This window comes from Schistocerca gregaria, chromosome 9 (genome assembly GCF_023897955.1).
Source record: "Schistocerca gregaria isolate iqSchGreg1 chromosome 9, iqSchGreg1.2, whole genome shotgun sequence".
In the NCBI taxonomy this organism is placed as follows: Eukaryota; Metazoa; Arthropoda; class Insecta; order Orthoptera; family Acrididae; genus Schistocerca; species Schistocerca gregaria.
In genome coordinates this window covers 174,237,712-174,258,124 of record NC_064928.1, presented here as the reverse complement: position 1 = coordinate 174,258,124, position 20,413 = coordinate 174,237,712, and the positions used below count along the sequence as shown (strand labels likewise).

Genomic DNA, 20,413 nt, shown 5'->3' with positions numbered 1-20,413 from the left:
TTTCCATACACTACAGCATCGTCAGCAAACAGTTGTAGATTGCTGCTCACCCTGTCTGTCAGCACGATATGTATTGATTGTTAAGAAGGTGTTTACAAGCTTTTTTGGTGTATCCTATGGTAACATCTTCTCCCAAAAATTTTCATCTGAAAATGATAGGTAGTAAACTTATTGAAACATTGTGACAAGATGATAACAACAATGCTTGGCTTATCAGCCAAGAAGATTTCATTATCACATAATAAATACAATGATGACTGTGACTGTAAATGATGGCTTATTAAACACATTCTTAGTTTTAGTTCAGTCATGGCTCATTATTATCACACTCTTAGTTTTGAATCAATACTTGTTTGGTGTAATTTATAGTGACCATAGTCCAGTATTTTGATGAGTTCTTTCTTTGTAATAAACTCCAGAGTTAAATTGCTTTTATTTGCAATTTGACACTTGTACCAAGATCTCATAACTCAAAATTATATCCTAGACAAGCAAAGTACAATGTAACATATTTGTTATGTGTCACTTCTAAAACAATATTAACTCTCTAAAGCAGCAGTAAAGTTTGGAATAAAATACATAAACTTATTAAAAATGTGTTTAGGGCAAAGTAGTGGTGGCATGTTATAGTGTTTACAGAAATTTCTCCAAGATGGGGCGATATCTGGTATATGACTTGGCTGCTTTCACAGGTTCTGATGGGTTAGGAAAAGCCTTTTAATGGACTGAAATAGGAAGTGCTGGGTGGATGGACTGGGAAAGTCTTACACCTGGGTCTTCCACAGAAGTATGATCCTGTGGCAACAGGTTGGGACTGGGAGTGCATAGGGATGGACTGGGACGTGGAGGTGGGTTCACAGCTGAACACCACTTTAGGAAAAAGGATAGATTGGTATGACCTGTAGAGATGGCATGTTGAATTGCAGACTGGCACAACGAAAAGACAGTTACACACTGACCTTTAGGTACAGGCCTTCTTCAGAGAGGAAAACACACATTTATTCACACAGGCAAGCACACTTTGTGCACAGATGACCACTCTCTTGGACCACTCTGGATGGAATTCAATTGTGTCATGTCAAACAGAGGCAGAAAACTGGAGTGGGACAGGAAAGGGGGAAGGGTAATGGGTAATCATGGGGGAAAGGGGGGGGGGGAGGAGAAGTCAGCACCACCTGGCAGAGTGAGCATGGACTAGATGGTTGCAGGACAAGACTTCCAAGCACTGCATCAGGAGGCTGTGGGGGAGGGAGCAGAGTGGGGGTGGTGGGAGGGGGTAGGGGGGGGGGGGGGAGGAGAGAAGCAGATAAAGGAAAAGAAGACCAGTGGGATACATTGGCAGAGGTCACAATGAGTGTGAGGAGACATGAATTGGGAGGAGATGATAGAGCAGAGGATGTGGAAACTGTAGGTTGGAGGGTGTATGAACAGTGGATTACCATAAGTTGAGACTGGAATGATTCTGGGAGTGGAGAATGTAAGGACAACTCCCATCTGCACAGTTTAGAAAAGCTGGTGCTGGACACAAGGATCTATATGCGCTGACTTGTGAAGCAGCCATTAAAATCAAGCGGAGTGTGGAATGTCAGATCCCTTAATTGGGCAGATAGGTTAGAAAATTTAAAAAGGGAAATGGATAGGTTAAAGTTAGATATAGTGGGAATTAGTGAAGTTCGGTGGCAGGAGGAACAAGACTTTTGGTCAGGTGAATACAGGGTTATAAATACAAAAGCAAAGAGGGGTAATGCAGGTGTAGGTTTAATAATGGATAAAAAAATAGGAGTGTGGGTGAGCTACTACAAACAGCATGGTGAACGCATTATTGTGGCCAAGAAAGACACAAAACCCATGCCGACTACAGTAGTTCAAGTTTATATGCCAAGTAGTTCCGCAGATGACGAAGAAATTGATGAAATATATGATGAGATAAAAGAAATTATTCAGGTAGTGAAGGGAGATGAAAATTTAATAGTCATGGGTGATTGGAATTTGTCAGAAGGAAAAGGGAGAACAGGAAACATAGTAGGTGAATATGGATTGGGGCTATGAAATGAAAGAGGAAGCTGTCTGGTAGAATTTTGCACATAGCTAACACTTGGTTCAAGAATCATGAAAGAAGGTTGTATACATGGAAGAACCCTAGAGATACTAAAAGGTATCAGATAGATTATATAATGGTAAGACAGAGATTTAGGAATCAAGTTTTAAACTGTAAGACATATCCAGGGGCAGATGTGGACTCTGACCACAATCTATTGGTTATGAACTGTAGATTAAAACTGAAGAAACTGCAAATAGATGGGAATTTTAGGAGATGGGATCTGGATAAACTGAAAGAACCAGAGGTTGTACAGAGTTTCAGGGAGAGCATAAGGGAACAAGTGACAAGAATGGGGGAAAGAAATACAGTAGTAGAAGAATGGGTAGCTTTGAGGGATGAAATAGTGAAGGCAGCAGAGGATCAAATAGGTAAAAAGACGAGGACTAGTAGAAGCCCTTGGGTAACAGAAGAAATATTGAATTTAATTGATGAAAGGAGAAAATACAAAAATGCAGTAAATGAAGCAGGCAAAAAGGAATACAAACATCTCAAAAATGAGATTGACAGGAAGTGCAAAATGGCTAAGCAGGAATGGCTAGAGGAGAAATGTAAGGATGTAGAGGCTTATCTCATTAGGGGTAAAATAGATACTGCTTACAGGAAAATTAAAGAGACCTTTGGAGAAAAGAGAACCACTTGCATGAATATCAAGAGCTCAGATGGAAACCCAGTTCTAACCAAAGAAGGGAAAGTAGAAAGGTGGAAGGAGTATATAGAGGGCCTATACAAGGGCGATGTACTTGAGGACAATATTATGGAAATGGAAGAGGATGTAGATGAAGATGAAATGGGAGATACGATACTGCATAAAGAGTTTGACAGAGCACTGAAAGACATGAGTCAAAACAAGGCCCTGGAGTAGACAACATTCCATTAGAATTACTGACAGCCTTGGGAGAGTCAGTCCTGACAAAACTCTACCATCTGGTGAGCAAAATGTATGAGACAGGCGAAATACCCTCAGACTTCAAGAAGAATATAATAATTCCAATCCCAAAGAAAGCAGGTGTTGACAGATGTGAAAATTACCAAACTATCAGTTTAATAAGTCACAGCTCCAAAATACTAACGCGAATTCTTTACAGACGAATGGAAAAACTGGTAGAAGCCGACCTCGGGGAAGATCAGTTTGGATTCAGTAGAAATGTTGGAAGACGTGAGGCAATACTGACCTTACGACTTATCTTAGAAGGAAGATTAAGGAAAGGCAGACATACATTTCTAGCATTTGTAGACTTAGAGAAAGCTTTTGACAATGTTGATTGGAATACTCTCTTTCAAATTCTGAAGGTGGCAGGGGTAAAATACAGGGAGCAAAAGGCTATTTACAATTTGTACAGAAATCAGATGGCAGTTATAAGAGTCGAGGGGCACTAAAGGGAAGCTGTGGTTGGGAAGGGAGTGAGACAGGGTTGTAGCCTATCCCCGATGTTATTCAATCTGTATATTGAGCAAGCAATAAGGAAACAAAAGAAAAGTTCAGAGTAGGTATTAAAATCCATGGAGAAGAAATAAAAACTTTGAGGTTCACCATGACATTGTAATTCTGTCAGAGACAGCAAAGGACTTGGAAGAGCAGCTGAACGGAATGGACAGTGTCTTGAAAGGAGGGTATAAGATGAACATCAACAAAAGCAAAATGAGGATAATGGAATGTAGTCGAAGTAAGTCAGGTGATGTTGAGGGAATTAGATTAGGAAATGAGACACTTAAAGTAGTAAAGGAGGCAATGGCAAGGAAAGTGTTTCTGAAGAAGAAAAAATTGTTAACATCGAGTATAGATTTAAGTGTCAGGAAGTCATTTTTTGAAAGTATTTGTATGGAGTGTAGCCATGTATGGAAGTGAAATGTGGATGATAAATATTTTGGACAAGAAGAGAATAGAAGCTTTCGAAATGTGGTGCTACAGAAGAATGCTGAAGATTAGATGGGTAGATCACATAACTAATGAGGAAGTATTGAATAGAATTGATGAGAAGAGAAGCTTGTGGCGCAATTTGACTAGAAGAAGGGATCGGTTGGTAGGACATGTTCTGAGACATCGAGGGATCACCAAGTTAGTATTGGAGGGCAGCGTGGAGGGTAAAAATCGTAGAGGGAGACCAAGAGATGAATACACTAAGCAGATTCAGAAGGATGTAGGCTGCAGTAGGTACTGGGAGATGAAGAAGCTTGCACGGGATAGAGTAGCATGGAGAGCTGCATCAAACCAGTCTCCGGACTGAAGACTACAACAACAACAACAACAATGTTCAGCTGCATGTTGGGTCACAGGATCGTTCACTTTGCTCTTGGCCACAGTTTGGTGTGGTCTTTCATCCTGGTGGACAGCTGGTTGACAGTCATACCAATATAAAAAGCTGTGCAATGGTTGCAGGGAAGCTGGTGTATGACTGATGGTGTAGGACAAACCTGTGACAGGACTGTAATATGAAGTGTTGGATGGGTGGAATGGGCAGGCTGTACACCTGGGTCTTTCTCAGTGCAGTGAGAAGACCACACTTGTCCAGTATGCCGAAGGTTTCACAATGGCCTTAACAGACAAGTATTATCTACCAGACACAGTCCACAAACAGATTTTCCATATTATATCCCCACACAATCTCCCAATCCTTCAAATACTCCAAGAATCAAAGGAGCACTTCCTCCATCACCTGGTACCATCCCAGACTGAAACAACTGAACCTTGTCCTCTTTCAAGACTTTGGTTGTCTATTATCATGCCCTGAAATGAGGGACATCCTAGCCAAGATCATTCCTATCTCTCCTAAAGTGGTGTTCAGTTGTGAACCAACCTCCATGTCCCAGCCCATCCGTGTGCCACTCTCAGTCCCAACCTGTTGCCACAGGATCATATTTCTGTGGAAGACCCAGGTGCAAGACCTGCCCAGTGCACCCACCCAGCACTTCCTATTTCAGTCCTGTCAAAGGCTTAGCCTATCCTGTCAGAAGCCTGGCCACCAGGCCACTTGTAAAAGCAGCCATGTCATATACCAGCTCTCCTGCAATCTTTACACAGCTTTTTCTATTGGTATGACAACCAACCAGCTGTCCACCAGGATGATGGCTGCCACAAAATGTGGCCAAGGGCAAAATAGACCACACTGCTGAACATAACATGCTTGATTTCAATGGCTGCTTCACTACTTCACTACCTGGTCTATCTAGATTCTCTCATTCCATCACCAGCTTTTCTGAACTGCGGAGATGAGAGCTGAGTTATGCTAACTTCTCCACTCCTGATATCATCCTGATCCCAACCTACAGTAAGCTATTGTCCTCACACCCTCCAACCAACAGTTTCTGCCCCCTCTGTTGTACCACCTCCTCCCAATTCACATTATCTCACACTCATTGTGCACTTCTCTCTACAATGCACCCACCAGTCTTTTCTCTTTCTCTGTTCCTTTACTGTTCCCTTTCTGGCCCCTCCTCTCCTCATCTAGTTGCTGCGTGCTTTGCCAGGCAGTGTTGACTCGTGCCCCGCCTGTTCCCTGAATTCCCTCTCCCTTCCCTGCCCCACTCTGGATTGTTGCTTCTGTTTCAGGCAGTTGCATTTAACCTTCTTCTGTGCTGTAACACAACATCAAATCTTATGCTTGATAATTGCGCACACAAGCTGAAATTGCGATAGTGCAATAAAAATAGTAATAGTTACAATTGAAAACGGTGTCATTTAAAGAATGTATATAAGCTGTGGACAGGTATTACAATAAGTTAGATGAAAAAAATATATTATAGTAGTGATTTTTGTTTGTATCTGCGTACTGTAAAAACTAGATCCTGCGTATTGTTGGGGCTAGCATTTATGTATCTTTGCAATTGAGATACCTGCCAGAGAGTTAGCAGTACTTGAAATTTCAGCCACAATAAACAAAAACTAAAATAATGTTTGATAGCTCTAAGTGACAACAACTATGCTTTATAATTACTTGTAGGTTGCAGGCCCACCCCATATCGAACAGTTTATTAATCAGAAATGTCATCGTACCTGAGGTAGGAGTTCCTGTCAGCAACGTCTGTAACCTCCAGTCGGTCCGCGGTAGAGGAAGCAGTTTGCTGCTGCTGCTGCTGCTGCTGCTGCGGCTGCTGGTGATGGTGGTGGTGAGCTTCAGCTGTTGGAGATGATGTGGGGGCCGTCTGCCTCTGCTCCTTGTTCACATTTGCAGTCTTTCCATCTCCAGCTACCACTTCTCGGCTCCTGCTGTGGCTCCGACTGCGGCTTCTACTTCTCGTTCTTTCGTCACTTTTTACTTTTTCTCTATCCTTCTCTTTATCTCTTTCCTGCAAAAGAAATTTGCTCATAAGCTTTTCGATGCTACAGTTTAGTTTTCCATTATGTAAGGAATGAGTTGTTCAAGACAGGTACACAAAACTTTGCTGAGATTAGTGTCAGAGATAACATAGAGTCAGACTATATTAAAATTTACCTGGAAGATTGTCAAATTTGGAAAATTATTTACGTCCCATGCAGGTCTGTTTTGAGCAAGTTTTACTGTACAAAGAGAAGTGTGAGTGAAGGCAGACGCTCTTGAAATAGTAAAACAGGACAATATTGTATGGGCTTATTTTGCTGAACTTCTCAATACACAGCTGATACAAATTATGGCATCTCATTCAGCAAAATCACCAATTAAAAAATATAGAGAGCAGAACTTCAGCCATTTGATGAGTTCAGTTTTGTGGAAACTTTATTTTTTCATAATCAATGTCATCCAAAGAAAGAATCATAACATTTTTGACATTCTGGAGCTGTTTGTGGATTGTTTGTCAATAAGAGCAATAAATTATAGGTCAGTAAAGTTGGTTTAATTACTAGAACTACAGGGCATCATATATGATGAATGTGGCAGTTATTGTGCACTTTTTAGTGCAGTTTACATAATTATATGTAACATGTTTGGTACAAAGATATGTAGTGGATGGTAATATTATATATTTCACAAAATAATCTATCCACATTCTACAATTGCATTCTGATGGAAATTCCAATGATGAGCTTCATTATATGTTAAACACCAATTGTCTTTGTTTTAGAATATATATAAATACATACATCTATATATGTAATCAATGTACATTTATGAAACAAATGTTAATATTTGACTTCCTAAAAACTGATAAAATATTGAATAAAAGAAATCACACTGAATAGCTTAATAATTTCATTTCTTTTATCTCATCTTTTCACTAAATCATACAGTTGTCTAGTAAAATTTCATACAGTTAAATACTGTGTTATAAGTTTCTGACTGAAAATTGTTCAAAAATACTACTTTATGAGTTACTCTGGTAGAGCCCACATCATACATTCATCTTAGGAACTGACAGACTATAAGTACAGCATTGCAAGAAGAGGTACAAAACAACTATTAGTACTGGTAATAAATAATTGGACCAATAGCATGTATTTTGAGATGGTATGAATGCGTTGAAGCAATAAATGTGTTAGCATTTTTTATTAAGTAAAACACATTGCACATTAATTTCAGTAGCATAAATGTAATAAATAAATTCTCCTGGATAGAGAGATGGAGAGTGAGACTGATTGAGATATGTCAAATATTGTCAAATACGTTATATGTTGGAAGTATACATCATCCTGAGAACATAAGTTATAGATACGACATATTGCAAATGCCAATCATAGTTGCACAAGGCTACTTAATTGGTTAAAGGAGGAACAGCACTTCATCTAGATGGGAAGAAACTACAATGTACAACACGCAGGATTCAATCATGTACTCATTACTGTTCTTGCTTCATGTTAAAATATGGTACCAACAATGAAAATGAGCTAGGTAGAAAGATCTGAGAGTTTGGATGTGCAAATTGCAGGAGTAATTTCAAGTTGGGTTAATATTGTTTCCCCTTAAGAATTTCTTTACCATTGAGTAATTCTTGAATAGGAATAAGTAGATGGTTACAAACCTGTAAACGACCAAGATACAAGCACACAAATTATTGGAAGAAGTACATGCTACTTTCAGTAGAATGGCTTGTTCCACAACATGAATGTTGTAAAGTTATGACAGTAAGCTGACTATGCCTTTGGAGCTTTTGTATTATGTTTAGTAGGGTACTAGAATGGTGAGTTGAATAACACCTGATTGTTTGAAATGAGAATGATACCCAGAGTGCTAAGTAAAGGAGAAGGAGAAAAGCAGGCATATTTATTAATCACACATTGAAAGAAATAAGTGTTTCAGTGATATTTGTCTTCTGAAATTTTTATGGTTCCAATGAGTGACATAGCATGATGATTCAGTTCCTGCTCTGCAGCATCAATACCTTACAACATGGTGTGTAGGGCATATAATTAATTAACTCTGCTCACTAACCAGTAAATTCCCTTGTGGGGAAAAACATCACCAGTCTTTCAGTTACAGATCAAATAGCAGAGGACATACAAAAAGGAGCAACTTGAGTGGTGAAACTTCATATTCAGATTTACATTTAGACCAGAAAACTTGTTCCATCATATCCAGCACAAGCAAAAATAGGAATTCTTCAAATACAAGAACAACTGATCTTTTAGAAAGACTTGGTAATGCCCATCTACAAAAATAGAGATACACAAACCACCTCTAATTACAGTCTCATATCACCCCTTCCAGTCATTCATATATATATATATATGATGATGTAAATAAAATAGAAAGAAACTTCCACATGGGAAAAATATATTAAAAACAAAGATTCCAAGATACACTCCTGGAAATTGAAATAAGAACACCGTGAATTCATTGTCCCAGGAAGGGGAAACTTTATTGACACATTCCTGGGGTCAGATACATCCCATGATCACACTGACAGAACCACAGGCACATAGACACAGGCAACAGAGCATGCACAATGTCGGCACTAGTACAGTGTATATCCACCTTTCACAGCAATGCAGGCTGCTATTCTCCCATGGAGACGATCGTAGAGATGCTAGATGTAGTCCTGTGGAACGGCTTGCCATGCCATTTCCACCTGGCGCCTCAGTTGGACCAGCGTTCGTGCTGGACGTGCAGACCGCGTGAGACGACGCTTCATCCAGTCCCAAACATGCTCAATGGGGGACAGATCCGGAGATCTTGCTGGCCAGGGTAGTTGACTTACACCTTCTAGAGCACGTTTGGTGGCACGGGATACATGCGGATGTGCATTGTCCTGTTGGAACAGCAAGTTCCCTTGCCGGTCTAGGAATGGTGGAACGATGGGTTCAATTATGGTTTGGATGTACCGTGCACTATTCAGTGTCCCCTCGACGATCACCAGAGGTGTACGGCCAGTGTAGGAGATCGCTCCCCACACCATGATGCCGGGTGTTGGCCCTATGTGCTTCGGTCGTATGCAGTCCTGATTGTGGCGCTCACCTGCACGGCGCCAAACACGCATACGACCATCATTGGCACCAAGGCAGAAGAGACTCTTATCACTGAAGATGACACATCTCCATTCGCCCCTCCATTCACGCCTGTCGCGACACCACTGGAAGCGGGCTGCACGATGTTGGGGTGTGAGCGGAAGACGGCCTAACGGTGTGCAGGACCGTAGCCCAGCTTCATGGAGACGGTTGCGAATGGTCCTCGCCGATACCCCAGGAGCAACAGTGTCCCTAATTTGCTGGGAAATGGCGGTGCGGTCCCCTATGGCACTGCGTAGGATCCTACGGTCTTGGCGTGCATCCGTGCATCGCTGCGGTCCAGTCCCAGGTTGACGGGCACGTGCACCTTCCGCCGACCACTGGCGACAACATCGATGTACTGTGGAGACCTCACGTCCCACGTGTTGAGCAATTCGGCGGTACGTCCACCCGACCTCCCGCATGCCCACTATATGCCCTCGGTCAAAGTCCGTCAATTGCACATGCGGTTCACGTCCACGCTGTCGCGGCATGCTACCAGTGTTAAAGACTGCGATGGAGCTCCATATGCCACGACAAACTGGCTGACACTGACGGCGGCGGTGCACAAATGCTGCGCAGCTAGCACCATTCGACGGCCAACACCGCGGTTCCTGGTGTGTCCGCTGTGCCGTGCGTGTGATCATTGCTTGTACAGCCCTCTCACAGTGTCTGGAGCAAGTATGGTGGGTCTGACACACCGGGGTCAATGTGTTCTTTTTTCCATTTCCAGGAGTGTATATTAAAAACAAAGATTCGAAGACTTACCAAGAGGGAAAGCGCCGGTAGATAGGCACAATGAATAAAACACACAAACACACACACAGAATTTCGAGCTTTCGCAACCGGCAGCTGCTTCGTCAGGGAAGAGGAAAGGAAAAGGAAAGATGAAAGGATGTGGGTTTTAAGGGAGAGGGTAAGGAGTCATTCCAATCCCGGGAGTGGAAAGACTTACATTAGGGGGAAAAAAGGATAGGTATATACTTGCGCACACACACGCACATATCCATCCATACATACACAGACTCAAGCAGACATATTCTAATGATGATGTAAATAAAATAGAAAGAAACTTCCACATGGGAAAAATATATTAAAAACAAATATGTTTTTCCCATGTGGAAGTTTCTTTCTATTTTATATATATATATATATATATATATATATATATATATATATATATATATATATATATATATATATATATATATATATATATTGTGGTAGCCATCTATTACCACTCTGATCACCATCACCATAGCAGGAGATGAGGTACTGAATAATTTTGTCATAATTCATCCACACACTCACCTGCCAGATCAGGTCAAGCTACAAGGCAGTGGCATGATTAAAATCAAAGGCAGCATCACATCAAGATCAGCCTGCACAGCCATGGACTGCACAACCTTACGAAACTGACAAGCAACCTACATGATGTAATCCCAGAGAGGAATGCTCTAACTCCCTCTCTGATATGATTTGTTCACATGCTCACCTGACTCCACTCTCTGGACTCTTAGTATCTAATTGGACTTTTCTCCTTATTGTACTCTGACTTAGTATGGAACTTCTGTATTCTCATTTTGACATTATACACATATTTACGCTGAAGCACCAAAGAAACTGGCATAGACATGCATATTCAAATACAGAAAAATGTAAACAGGCAGTATATTACACATTGGTCAGCAATGCTTATATAAGACAACAAGTGTATGGCATAGTTGTTAGATCAGTTACTGCTGTTACAATGGCAGGTTATCAAGATTTAAGTGAGTTTGAACCTGGTGTCATAGTCAGCACATGAGCGATGGGACATCATCTCCGAGGGAGCGATGAAGTGGGGATTTTATCATATAACCATTTCACAAGTGTACCGTAAATATCAGGATCCAGTAAAACATCAAATCTCCAACATTGCTGTGGTCAGATAAAGATCCTGCTAGAATGGGACCAATGATGACTGAAGAGAATTGTTCAACGTGACAGAAGTGAAACACTTCCACAAACTGCTGCAGATTTCAATGCTGGTCCATCAACAAGTGTCAGCATGCAAACCATACAATGAAACATCATCAATATGGGTTTTCAGAGCTGAAGGCCCAGTTGTGTACACCAAGCGAGGTGGTGCAGTGGTGAGCACACTGGACTCACATTCAGGAGGACAACAGTTCAAATCCGCATCCGGCCATCCTGATTTACGTTTCCTGTGATTTCTCTAAATCACTTCAGGCAAATTCTGGGATGGTTCCTTTGAAAGGGCACAGCCAATTTCCTTCCCCATCCTTCCCTAATCCGAACTTGTGCTCCGTCTCTAATGACCTCATTGTTGACAGGATGTTAAACACTCATCTCCTCCTCCTCCCACTCATGTTACGTTGGTGACTGCACAACACAAAGCTTTATGCCTTGCCTGGGAAGGTCGACACTGACATTGGACTGTTGATGACTGGAAACATGTTGCCTTGTCGGACAAGTCTCATTTCAAATTGGATCAAGCAGATGGATGTGCATGGGTGTGGAGACAATCTCATGAATATGTGGACCCAGCATATCAGAAGGGGACTGTACAAGCTGGTGGAGGCTCTGTAAAGTTGTGGGGTGTGTGCAGTTGGAGTGATATGGGACCCCTGATACATCTAGATATGCTTGACAGGTGACACATACATAATCATCCTGTCTGATCACCTGTATCCAATCACGTCCATTGCACTTTCCAACAGATTTGGGCAATTCGAGCAGGACAGTGCAACACCCCACACATCCAAAACTGCTACAGAGTGGCTCCAGGAACACTCTTCTGAGTTTAAACACTTGCGGTGGCCACCAAACTACCCGCACATGAACATTATTGAGCATATCTGGAATCCCTTGCAACATGCTGTTCAGAAGAGATCTCCAACCCTTCATACTCTTACAGATTTATGGACAGCCCTGCAGGATTCTTGTTGTCATTTCCCTCCAACACTACTTCAGACATTTGTCGAGTTCACGCCACATCGTGTTGCGACACTTGTGTGTGCTCACGGGGGCCGTACACAATATTACGCAGGTGTACCAGTTCCTTTTGCTCTAGTTGCCTCAACTACCACTTGACTTACTAAATGTCCATCACATGTTATATAAATCCAAATTTGGTTGTAGTCTATTCCATATACTGCACACAGATTAATATTTAAGGATTTGCTTCTCCTTTGTTAAGGTGTGCCTTCAGTTGTTCCACATCCCTGAAGGTTCTCCTTGATGTAATATATGGAGTAAATCTCAGTAAAAAATAGGGCAACATGCTGGACATTCACATCCCGATGTTAGCTGACAGTGTGCATAGTGATCAGTATGCAGAAATGAAAGAACAGTGCTTCAGTATTAAATAACCTCTTTTGTAAAACAGTTATGGTCACTAGGGACAAATCTATTAGGGCTGCACTGTTTTAAGCAGATTAAACTTTTATTTGGGAAAATGGAGGCTGCAGTCTCCAGCTGGTCATCCCAATTTATTTTTCCCATAGATTCTCTAAACTGCTACATGCAAATTTGGTACCATACTCTCCTTGCAGCTCTCTCCACAGGACATGATGGACTTTCATGAAGTGCTAAAGAATAAACTACTTGTTGGCTTGCCCATATTTCGTATTTTTACCAGCACATGAATAATGATTCATTGAATCCTGATGAAACTCTTTCAGTTTAGATTGTGACAGAGTGAACTGTAAATCAACTGTACCTTCTCCTTCTCCTTGTCCTTGTCCTTGTCCTTGTCCTTGTCCTTGTCCTTCTTCTTTTTTGAGGTGGAGGCTGCAGAGTGGGACCGACCCTTGCCACCAGAAGTCTCATGGCACTCACACTCACACTCTTCTGGATCGACATAGCTGCAACATGACGGCAGTTTTACAAAAAAAGTACGTATTTGATTTTACTGAAATGGCTTGGTAAAAACAAGTGTCATTATAATGACATGTAAGTGAGGGTACCTGAAAGCTCTCTCCTCTCCTAAATTAGTTTTCCAGTATAATTTAATAGGTATTGTTGCAATCTTATGAGAGACATAGGAAACTCTACAGAACCATTCGGTTAACTGTTAATTTAAAATTCAGTTTTTGAAAACTAGTTTTTGATATAACACACAAAAATATCTAATCAACATCAAAAGACTTATATTGACTCATATGATCATCATTTAGCACTGGTAATAAATTTTTGAACATTGTATCTCAGTTGCCATAGGTGTATTCATTTCATTAGTTTTTAGTGACAACTGGAGTTGTGAATCTGCCCCCTCTGTAGATGTCCAAGCATTCCAAGGGAAATATTTAGGATTACCCATAATGTATTTTAATTATTATATTTTTTCTGACAATGTAAACCAGTTTTGATTGATCTGGTCAGTCCAAGTAATTATGTTTTCCACAGTTATAGATTACAAGGGAGGCCACGATGTTGGATTAGGTATTTACTTCAAACTGTCTACACGTTTAGTAGGCCACCAAAACAACATAATGTGCAAGTAGTAAGGTGTAGTATGCTGGCAATTCAGAGAAAATCTCAAGAGAAATTTTATGTGTCTAATGTGTAACAGATGTACTGTACAAAAGGACTGGTTGCTAGACATCATTGTGGTCAAGTGAATAGCATTCGCGCAAAGCCAGAGTTTTCTGGAAGAGGCGACAGTTCGAATCCTGCTAGCATTTACTTTTCTTTTTCATCAGTAGTCACATTATTTAATTTATATAACATTTGAGAGGTAATATAATGAAAAAACCACATACATTTTCATGAACTTGTTGTGAATTTCATATGTTGTATGACAATTTACTATTTGTAATTAAATTTTCAAGGATGAGGGACAGGCTTGCAAAGTCCAAGTCAAGCCTCAATAAATGATGATGCGATTGATGTTATTCACTATCATTAATATAGTAACTCACAATGTGCCAGACCACAAGAGTAATGTACAATTACTTGTCGGATGTGCTCTCGATGTCACACGTTGCAGGATGGTATTTGTCACACAGGCAGGGAAAACATAAATTGAAACTTCATGCAAATACACGTTGTTTTTTCTTCATTATATTACATCTCAGATATCATATAAATTAAATAATATGACCAGTGTCGAAAAAAAATAGATTTATAATTAAGCTTGAGAAGGAGTAGAACCGTCGGCTCACACACATTCGTGTTACTGAAGCTCGAATGCTGATCACTTCACCACCATGAACTCTGACATGCAGCAATTAGGCACAGATACATTTGCTAATTTAGTGCACCCTGCACTTGCACATGTTTTAATGGCGTACTAAAGGTGTGCGAAGTATGAAGTAAACCCCAACGCCGTGGCCTCCCCTTGTGAGATCTCATTATTGAGAACAAGAAGTGCCTATGAGTGTTCTCTAAAATGTCTGTGCAAAAGAAACAAACGACAGAACAGTGACAAAAGAAGCAATTCCAGCCAAAGTACAAGAAATGTCCCATTACTGAATATACAGATCAGCCCGAAACATCATCGACAGCATCTCGCAAAATTAAAACAGAGATATGTGACTTCAGTTCGAGCAATTCCAAAAATAAAACGTAACTTTTCTGTATCCATTGCTGATGAGGATAGTGAGGTAATTGAGATGAACCGTGCCATATGCTGCTACTAGCACATGTTAGTGAGTGCACCGAGTGTAGTGGTGCTATTTATCAGCGCAAAGCCAGCCACAGGAGGTCACTTGTGGGAGGTGTATGAGCGGCGCAGTCTCTGCCTCGCCATCTGCCGGCGGCTCGTGCATAGAATGTGTGCTCAGGAGAGCTGACTCACACTCTATGTGTCCCGCTCACACCAGTTGTTCTGCGTCTTGTTACCTGTGGATTCATAAGAGGCTGTTTTCGTTTTATTGTTCAGAGGTTTATGAATAAAGACATATTTGCATTACTTGGATCAGTTTCGTGTATTACTTGTTTGATACACTATCGCCGGCGAGTTTGGAATGGATTCAGTGTATGCAGTCCTTAAACCATTATCGGCACCGCGTTACTGGCCCCGACTGAAGAGTTTAGTTGGCAGTGACCACTTTGTCGGCTTCCATTAACAGACCTGGTACCATTCCATCGGTCCATCCACCCACTTTTCCTCCATACGTACATTCACCCGAGGATTGAGAAGCTTACGAAAAAAGACTCAGATAATATTTTTTGGCTTTTGGTGCTACAGACTCGAGGTTGTGCAAAGCCATCTTCCTCTAGTGGAGTCCACCTAAAATGTGACAGTTACTGTGTCAGCTTCCCCCTTCACTAGAACTGGAAGCTCTCACTTTTGATCACATGTGCAGTTTGTTTTCCAACTACCATCGCAAACAAACGTATGTCATAGTGACACGAGTTGAATTCTACCAATGCCGCAAGAAACGAAACCAGGAATTACATGGCATGGGCAGCGAGTCTCAGCCGTATGTCTCTGTTCGTAACTGATGTCCATAATGACTCTTATGCAGACTCCATGCTGCACGACACAATTCTCTGTTTAGCTACAGACAAGTTAGTATGCCATAAGGCTTTACTCTGTGAAAGTCTCTGTTGGCGGATATTTCGCAAATCGTTTGAAGCTTCCCGTGCAACAGGTGACCAAACTGAAGCGTGGGACGATGTGGCAGTACTGTCACAAGATGTGCCGTCTAGAATGAGGAAATGGCAGTGGGGGCTGTAAACGTGCCGAGCAGACAGAGGCCGCCCCGTGCAAACATGACCGCCACAGCGCCAGTGTCAGCGTTATTTTTTTTCATCCTGTCCTTCCTGTTTTGTCCAGCACGATTGTCGAGCGTGCCCTAAGCACGGGGCTACTTGTGATGCTTCATAAAAGGAAGGTGAGATTGCCTTCATGTGTTGTTCGCCGAAGATTGCTCAGGGTATGGACTGTGACACTCCAATGCTTGTGCCTTCTCCTAAGTTATCTACCAAATTAAGTGTTTTTCGCCAAGTACTCTGGCTACAGGTCGACACAGGTGCTGCAGTGACGTTATTGACTTCTCAAACTGTTAACGTATCGTCATATCGCTGGTTTAGTTGTGGAGTATCTTTGGAGGCAGCCACGTCTGTCGAGTCGAACACGGGTCACAGTATGGTTATGTTGTGTTGTGGGTAGCTCTGCATGTGAGAGGTATTGTTAGTATGGAAGTTGAAGTGTTGATACAATTGGTATTACAGTAAAGTGATGAAATATGGAAATGATTCAGAGGAAAGTGCGTCAAGAAGTAAGTAAAAATGAGCATTGCCTCCAATAACGTATTTGTGTATTCTCTCGTTGTGTGTCGCACAGTATCAATCATCCACGCCGTGTTCGGTCTCTCAGAATGAACTAATCTGTATCAGCAAAAATTAGTTACCATAAAAGAGTGCACATAAGTGCCAGTGTCTTGTAGCGAGCGTGAGGACGTGCGTTCGATCGTCGTGTTTCCGCAATATCAACAATCAACCGCGCCGCGACGGTTACGTGCACGCTCGTACAACTGAGAACTGTGAACTGTAAATTTAGCTTTGTGAACAGTGTTAAAATTTATTACTAGTGTCAAGGAGGACTGGTACCAAATATCTGTGTATGCCTGACGAGCGTAAGGAATTTCGTGCGATCATTCGGCTTCCACATCATCAACAATCACCCGCGTCGTGTCGGTTACGCGAAGCTCATCTGAGTGATATTGTGGACTGGTAATCATCCTTTAATTGGGATAAACACTTATGAATTAGAATGTAAACAGTGCAACCTGCGATTTTCTTCTATTGTCTCAGAATATAGTTGTTCATACCAGACGTAGAACAGTGTTATGTTTTAACGTTGAGTGGCTCCCCTAAACCCTCTTGAATATTTCGATAGATAATTTCAGGCAAGCCAGCAGCAGTGTGGAGCAGAACAAGACGACCACTGCAGGATTATCAGGTACGTGGTGTGGATAGGGCGCACGGTCGAAACAACAACGAGTTTAAGGGTCCCCCACCTATATGTACCCCTGGGCGTGTTACAATACTTATGTGAGATTAGGCTCGCCGCCTTTGACACTGGTCACTTGCAAGCTGACAAACAGAACTTACGGCATCTGCCTCTTACAAGTCAGTGATCGCTCCATTAGAATTTGGTGGTTGCTCATGTCGGTGTTGAGAACTTGTTCAGGATGGACGTGTTTCAGGCATTTGGATTTTCTGTCGCCGAACAGTTCACTGTGTGTCCAATCGGGTACAGTATTCTCAGTTGGAAACACTGCGTGACGAGTTCTCGGAATTACGCTGAAGCGCCAAAGAAACTGGTATAGGCACGAGTATTCAAATACAGAGATATATAAACAGGCAGAATATGCCGCTGCTGTGGGCTACGTCTACATAAGACAACAAGTGTTTGGCGCAGTTGTTAGATCGGTTACAGCTGCTACAATGGCATGTTATCAAGATTTAAGTGAGTTTGAACGTGGTGTTATAGTCGGCGCACAAGCAATGGGACAGAGCGTCTCTGAAGTAGCGATGAAGTGCGGATTTTACCAAACGACCATTTCACGAGTGTACTGTGATATCAGGAATCTGGTAAAACATCAAATATCCGACGTTGCTGCGGCAGATCCTGCAAGAACCGAACTAAGGACGACTGAAGAGAATCGTTCAACGTGACAGAAATGCAACCCTTACGCTCATTGTTGCAGATTTCAGTGCCGGGCCGTCAACAAGTGTCAGCGTGCGAACCATTCAACGAAATGTCATCTTTAGGGCCTTCGGAGCTGAAGGCCCACTCCTGTATCCTCGATGACTGCACGACACAAAGCCTTACCCCTCGCCTGGGCCCGTCGACACCGACACAGGACTGTTGATGACTGGCAACATGCTGCCTGGTCAGACGAGTCTCGTTTCAAATTGTATCGAGCGTATGGACGTGTACTGGTATGGAGACAATTCATGGAGCCTGCATGTCAGCAGGGGACTGTTCAAGCTGGTGGAGGCTCTGTAATTGTGTGGAGCATGTGCAGTCGGAGTGATATGGGAGTCCTGATATGTCTAGATACGACTCTGACAGGTGACACATGTGTAAGCATCCTGTCTGATCACCTGCATCCAATCACGTCCATTGTTCATTCCGACGGACTTGGACAATTCCAGCAGGACAATGCGACACTCCACACGTCCATAATTGCTACAGAGTGACTCTAGGAAGACTCTTATGAGTTTAAACACTTCCACTGGCCACCAAAATCTTTAGACATGAACATTATTGAGCGTTTCTGAGATGCCTTGTAATGTGCTGTTCAGAGGGGATCTCCACCCCTTCGTACTGTTATGGATTTATGGACAGTCCTGCAGGATTCATGGTGTCAGTTCACTACTTCAGACATTAGTCGAGTCCATGCCACGTCGTGTTGCAGCACTACTGCATGCTCGCGGGGTTCCTACACGATATTAGGCAGCTGTACCGGTTTGTTTGGCTCTTCAGTGTATTTTTGGAAAGTACAGGGTACGCTACGACTATTCCTGTCGCCCTGAAAGATCAAGTGAAAAGAAAATTGAACAGGCTTCAATCTCTAGGGGTGGTGCAACCTGCTATGGCTAGTGAATGGTCGTCTCCACTGCTTGTAGTTCGGAAGCCATTGGGGAAACTTCGACTCTGTGACGACTTCAATATTACTGTCAACACGCAGTAGATCATGGACACGTATCCTCTTCCAAGCCAGCAGAAAATATCTAAAACTGCTTTGTATGAAGCGTATCTTCAGGGTACTGTGGACGAAGAGTCTCGGCAGGTTTTGGTGTTGTATATACTCCTTTTCGTCTCTATCAATATTTGCGCCTTCCGTGTGGTGTGACTAGCTCCCATGCTATTTTCAAACGATTTTTAGAGCAATTGACTGTGCCTGTCCTGGGTTGCATTAATTATCTGGATGATACTGTTGTCACGGACTCCTCCACAGCCGATCACCTGAAAAATTTGAGCACTTTGTTTTCTGTGTCGCAGTCTGCAGGCTTGAAGCGTAGCTTCGCGAAGCCTCAGTTTTTTCTACCTTCTATTGTTTGTTTGAGGTTCGAGGTCTCGCGGGATCGGGCTCGCCATCTGCCAGATCACACCTTCGCTCTCACGTCTATGCCCGAATGTAGGCTATCTTCCTAGGGGACGTAGTCTACTGCCATAAGTTCCTGTCGGGGGGCGGGCACATTGGCTCACCCATCGCCTGCCTTGTTACGCAAGCCCCAATTGTGGAAATGGTTTTCAAACGTTGAAATCCAAACTACTCTCGTCCACTTGTCTCCGGAGCGGCACATACACAATGTGATCAAAAGTATCCGGACACCCCCAAAAACATGTTTTCCGTATTAGGTGCACTGTGAAGCCAACTACTGGCAGGTAATCCACATCAGCGACCTCAGTAGTCATTAGACATCCTGAGAGAGCAGAATGGGGCGCTCCGCGGAACTCACGGTCTTCGGACGTGGTCAGGTGATTGGGTGTCTCTTGTGTCATATGTCTGTATGCGAGATTTCCACACTCCTAGGTCCATTGTTTACGATGAGATAGTGACGTGAAAACGTGACGGGACAGGTGCAGCACGGTACAGGCCGACCTCGTGTGTTGACTGACAGAGACCGCCGACAATCGAAGAGTGTCGTAATGTGTAATAGGCAGACACCTATCCAGACTATCATACAGGAATTACAAACTGCATCAGAATCCGCTGCAAGTACTATGACAGTTGGGCGGAAGGTTCTCAACTTGGATTTCATGGTCGAGTGGCTGTTCATAGGCCACACATCACGCCGGCAAATGCCTAACGATGCCTCGCTTGGTGTAAGAAGCGTAAAAATTGGTCGGTTCAACAGTGGGAAAACGTTGGGTGGAGTGTCGTATCACGGTACACAATATGGCGATCCGACGGCAGGGTGTGGGTAAGCGAATGCCCAGTGAATGTCAT

The 20,413-nt window shown here is 42.5% G+C and overlaps 1 protein-coding gene across 1 annotated transcript in view; it reads right to left on the bottom strand.

The window, feature by feature from the left end:
* LOC126291478 (protein PRRC2A-like) overlaps window positions 1-20,413 on the bottom strand; it is a 209,031-nt gene that overhangs the window by 58,618 nt on the left and 130,000 nt on the right. The window contains exons 18-19 of the mRNA XM_049984988.1: window positions 13,219-13,363; window positions 6,093-6,385 (exon numbers count right to left, since the gene is read on the bottom strand). Of these exons, the coding sequence (XP_049840945.1) occupies window positions 6,093-6,385; window positions 13,219-13,363 (438 nt within the window). The remainder of the gene's footprint in view (window positions 1-6,092; window positions 6,386-13,218; window positions 13,364-20,413) is intronic.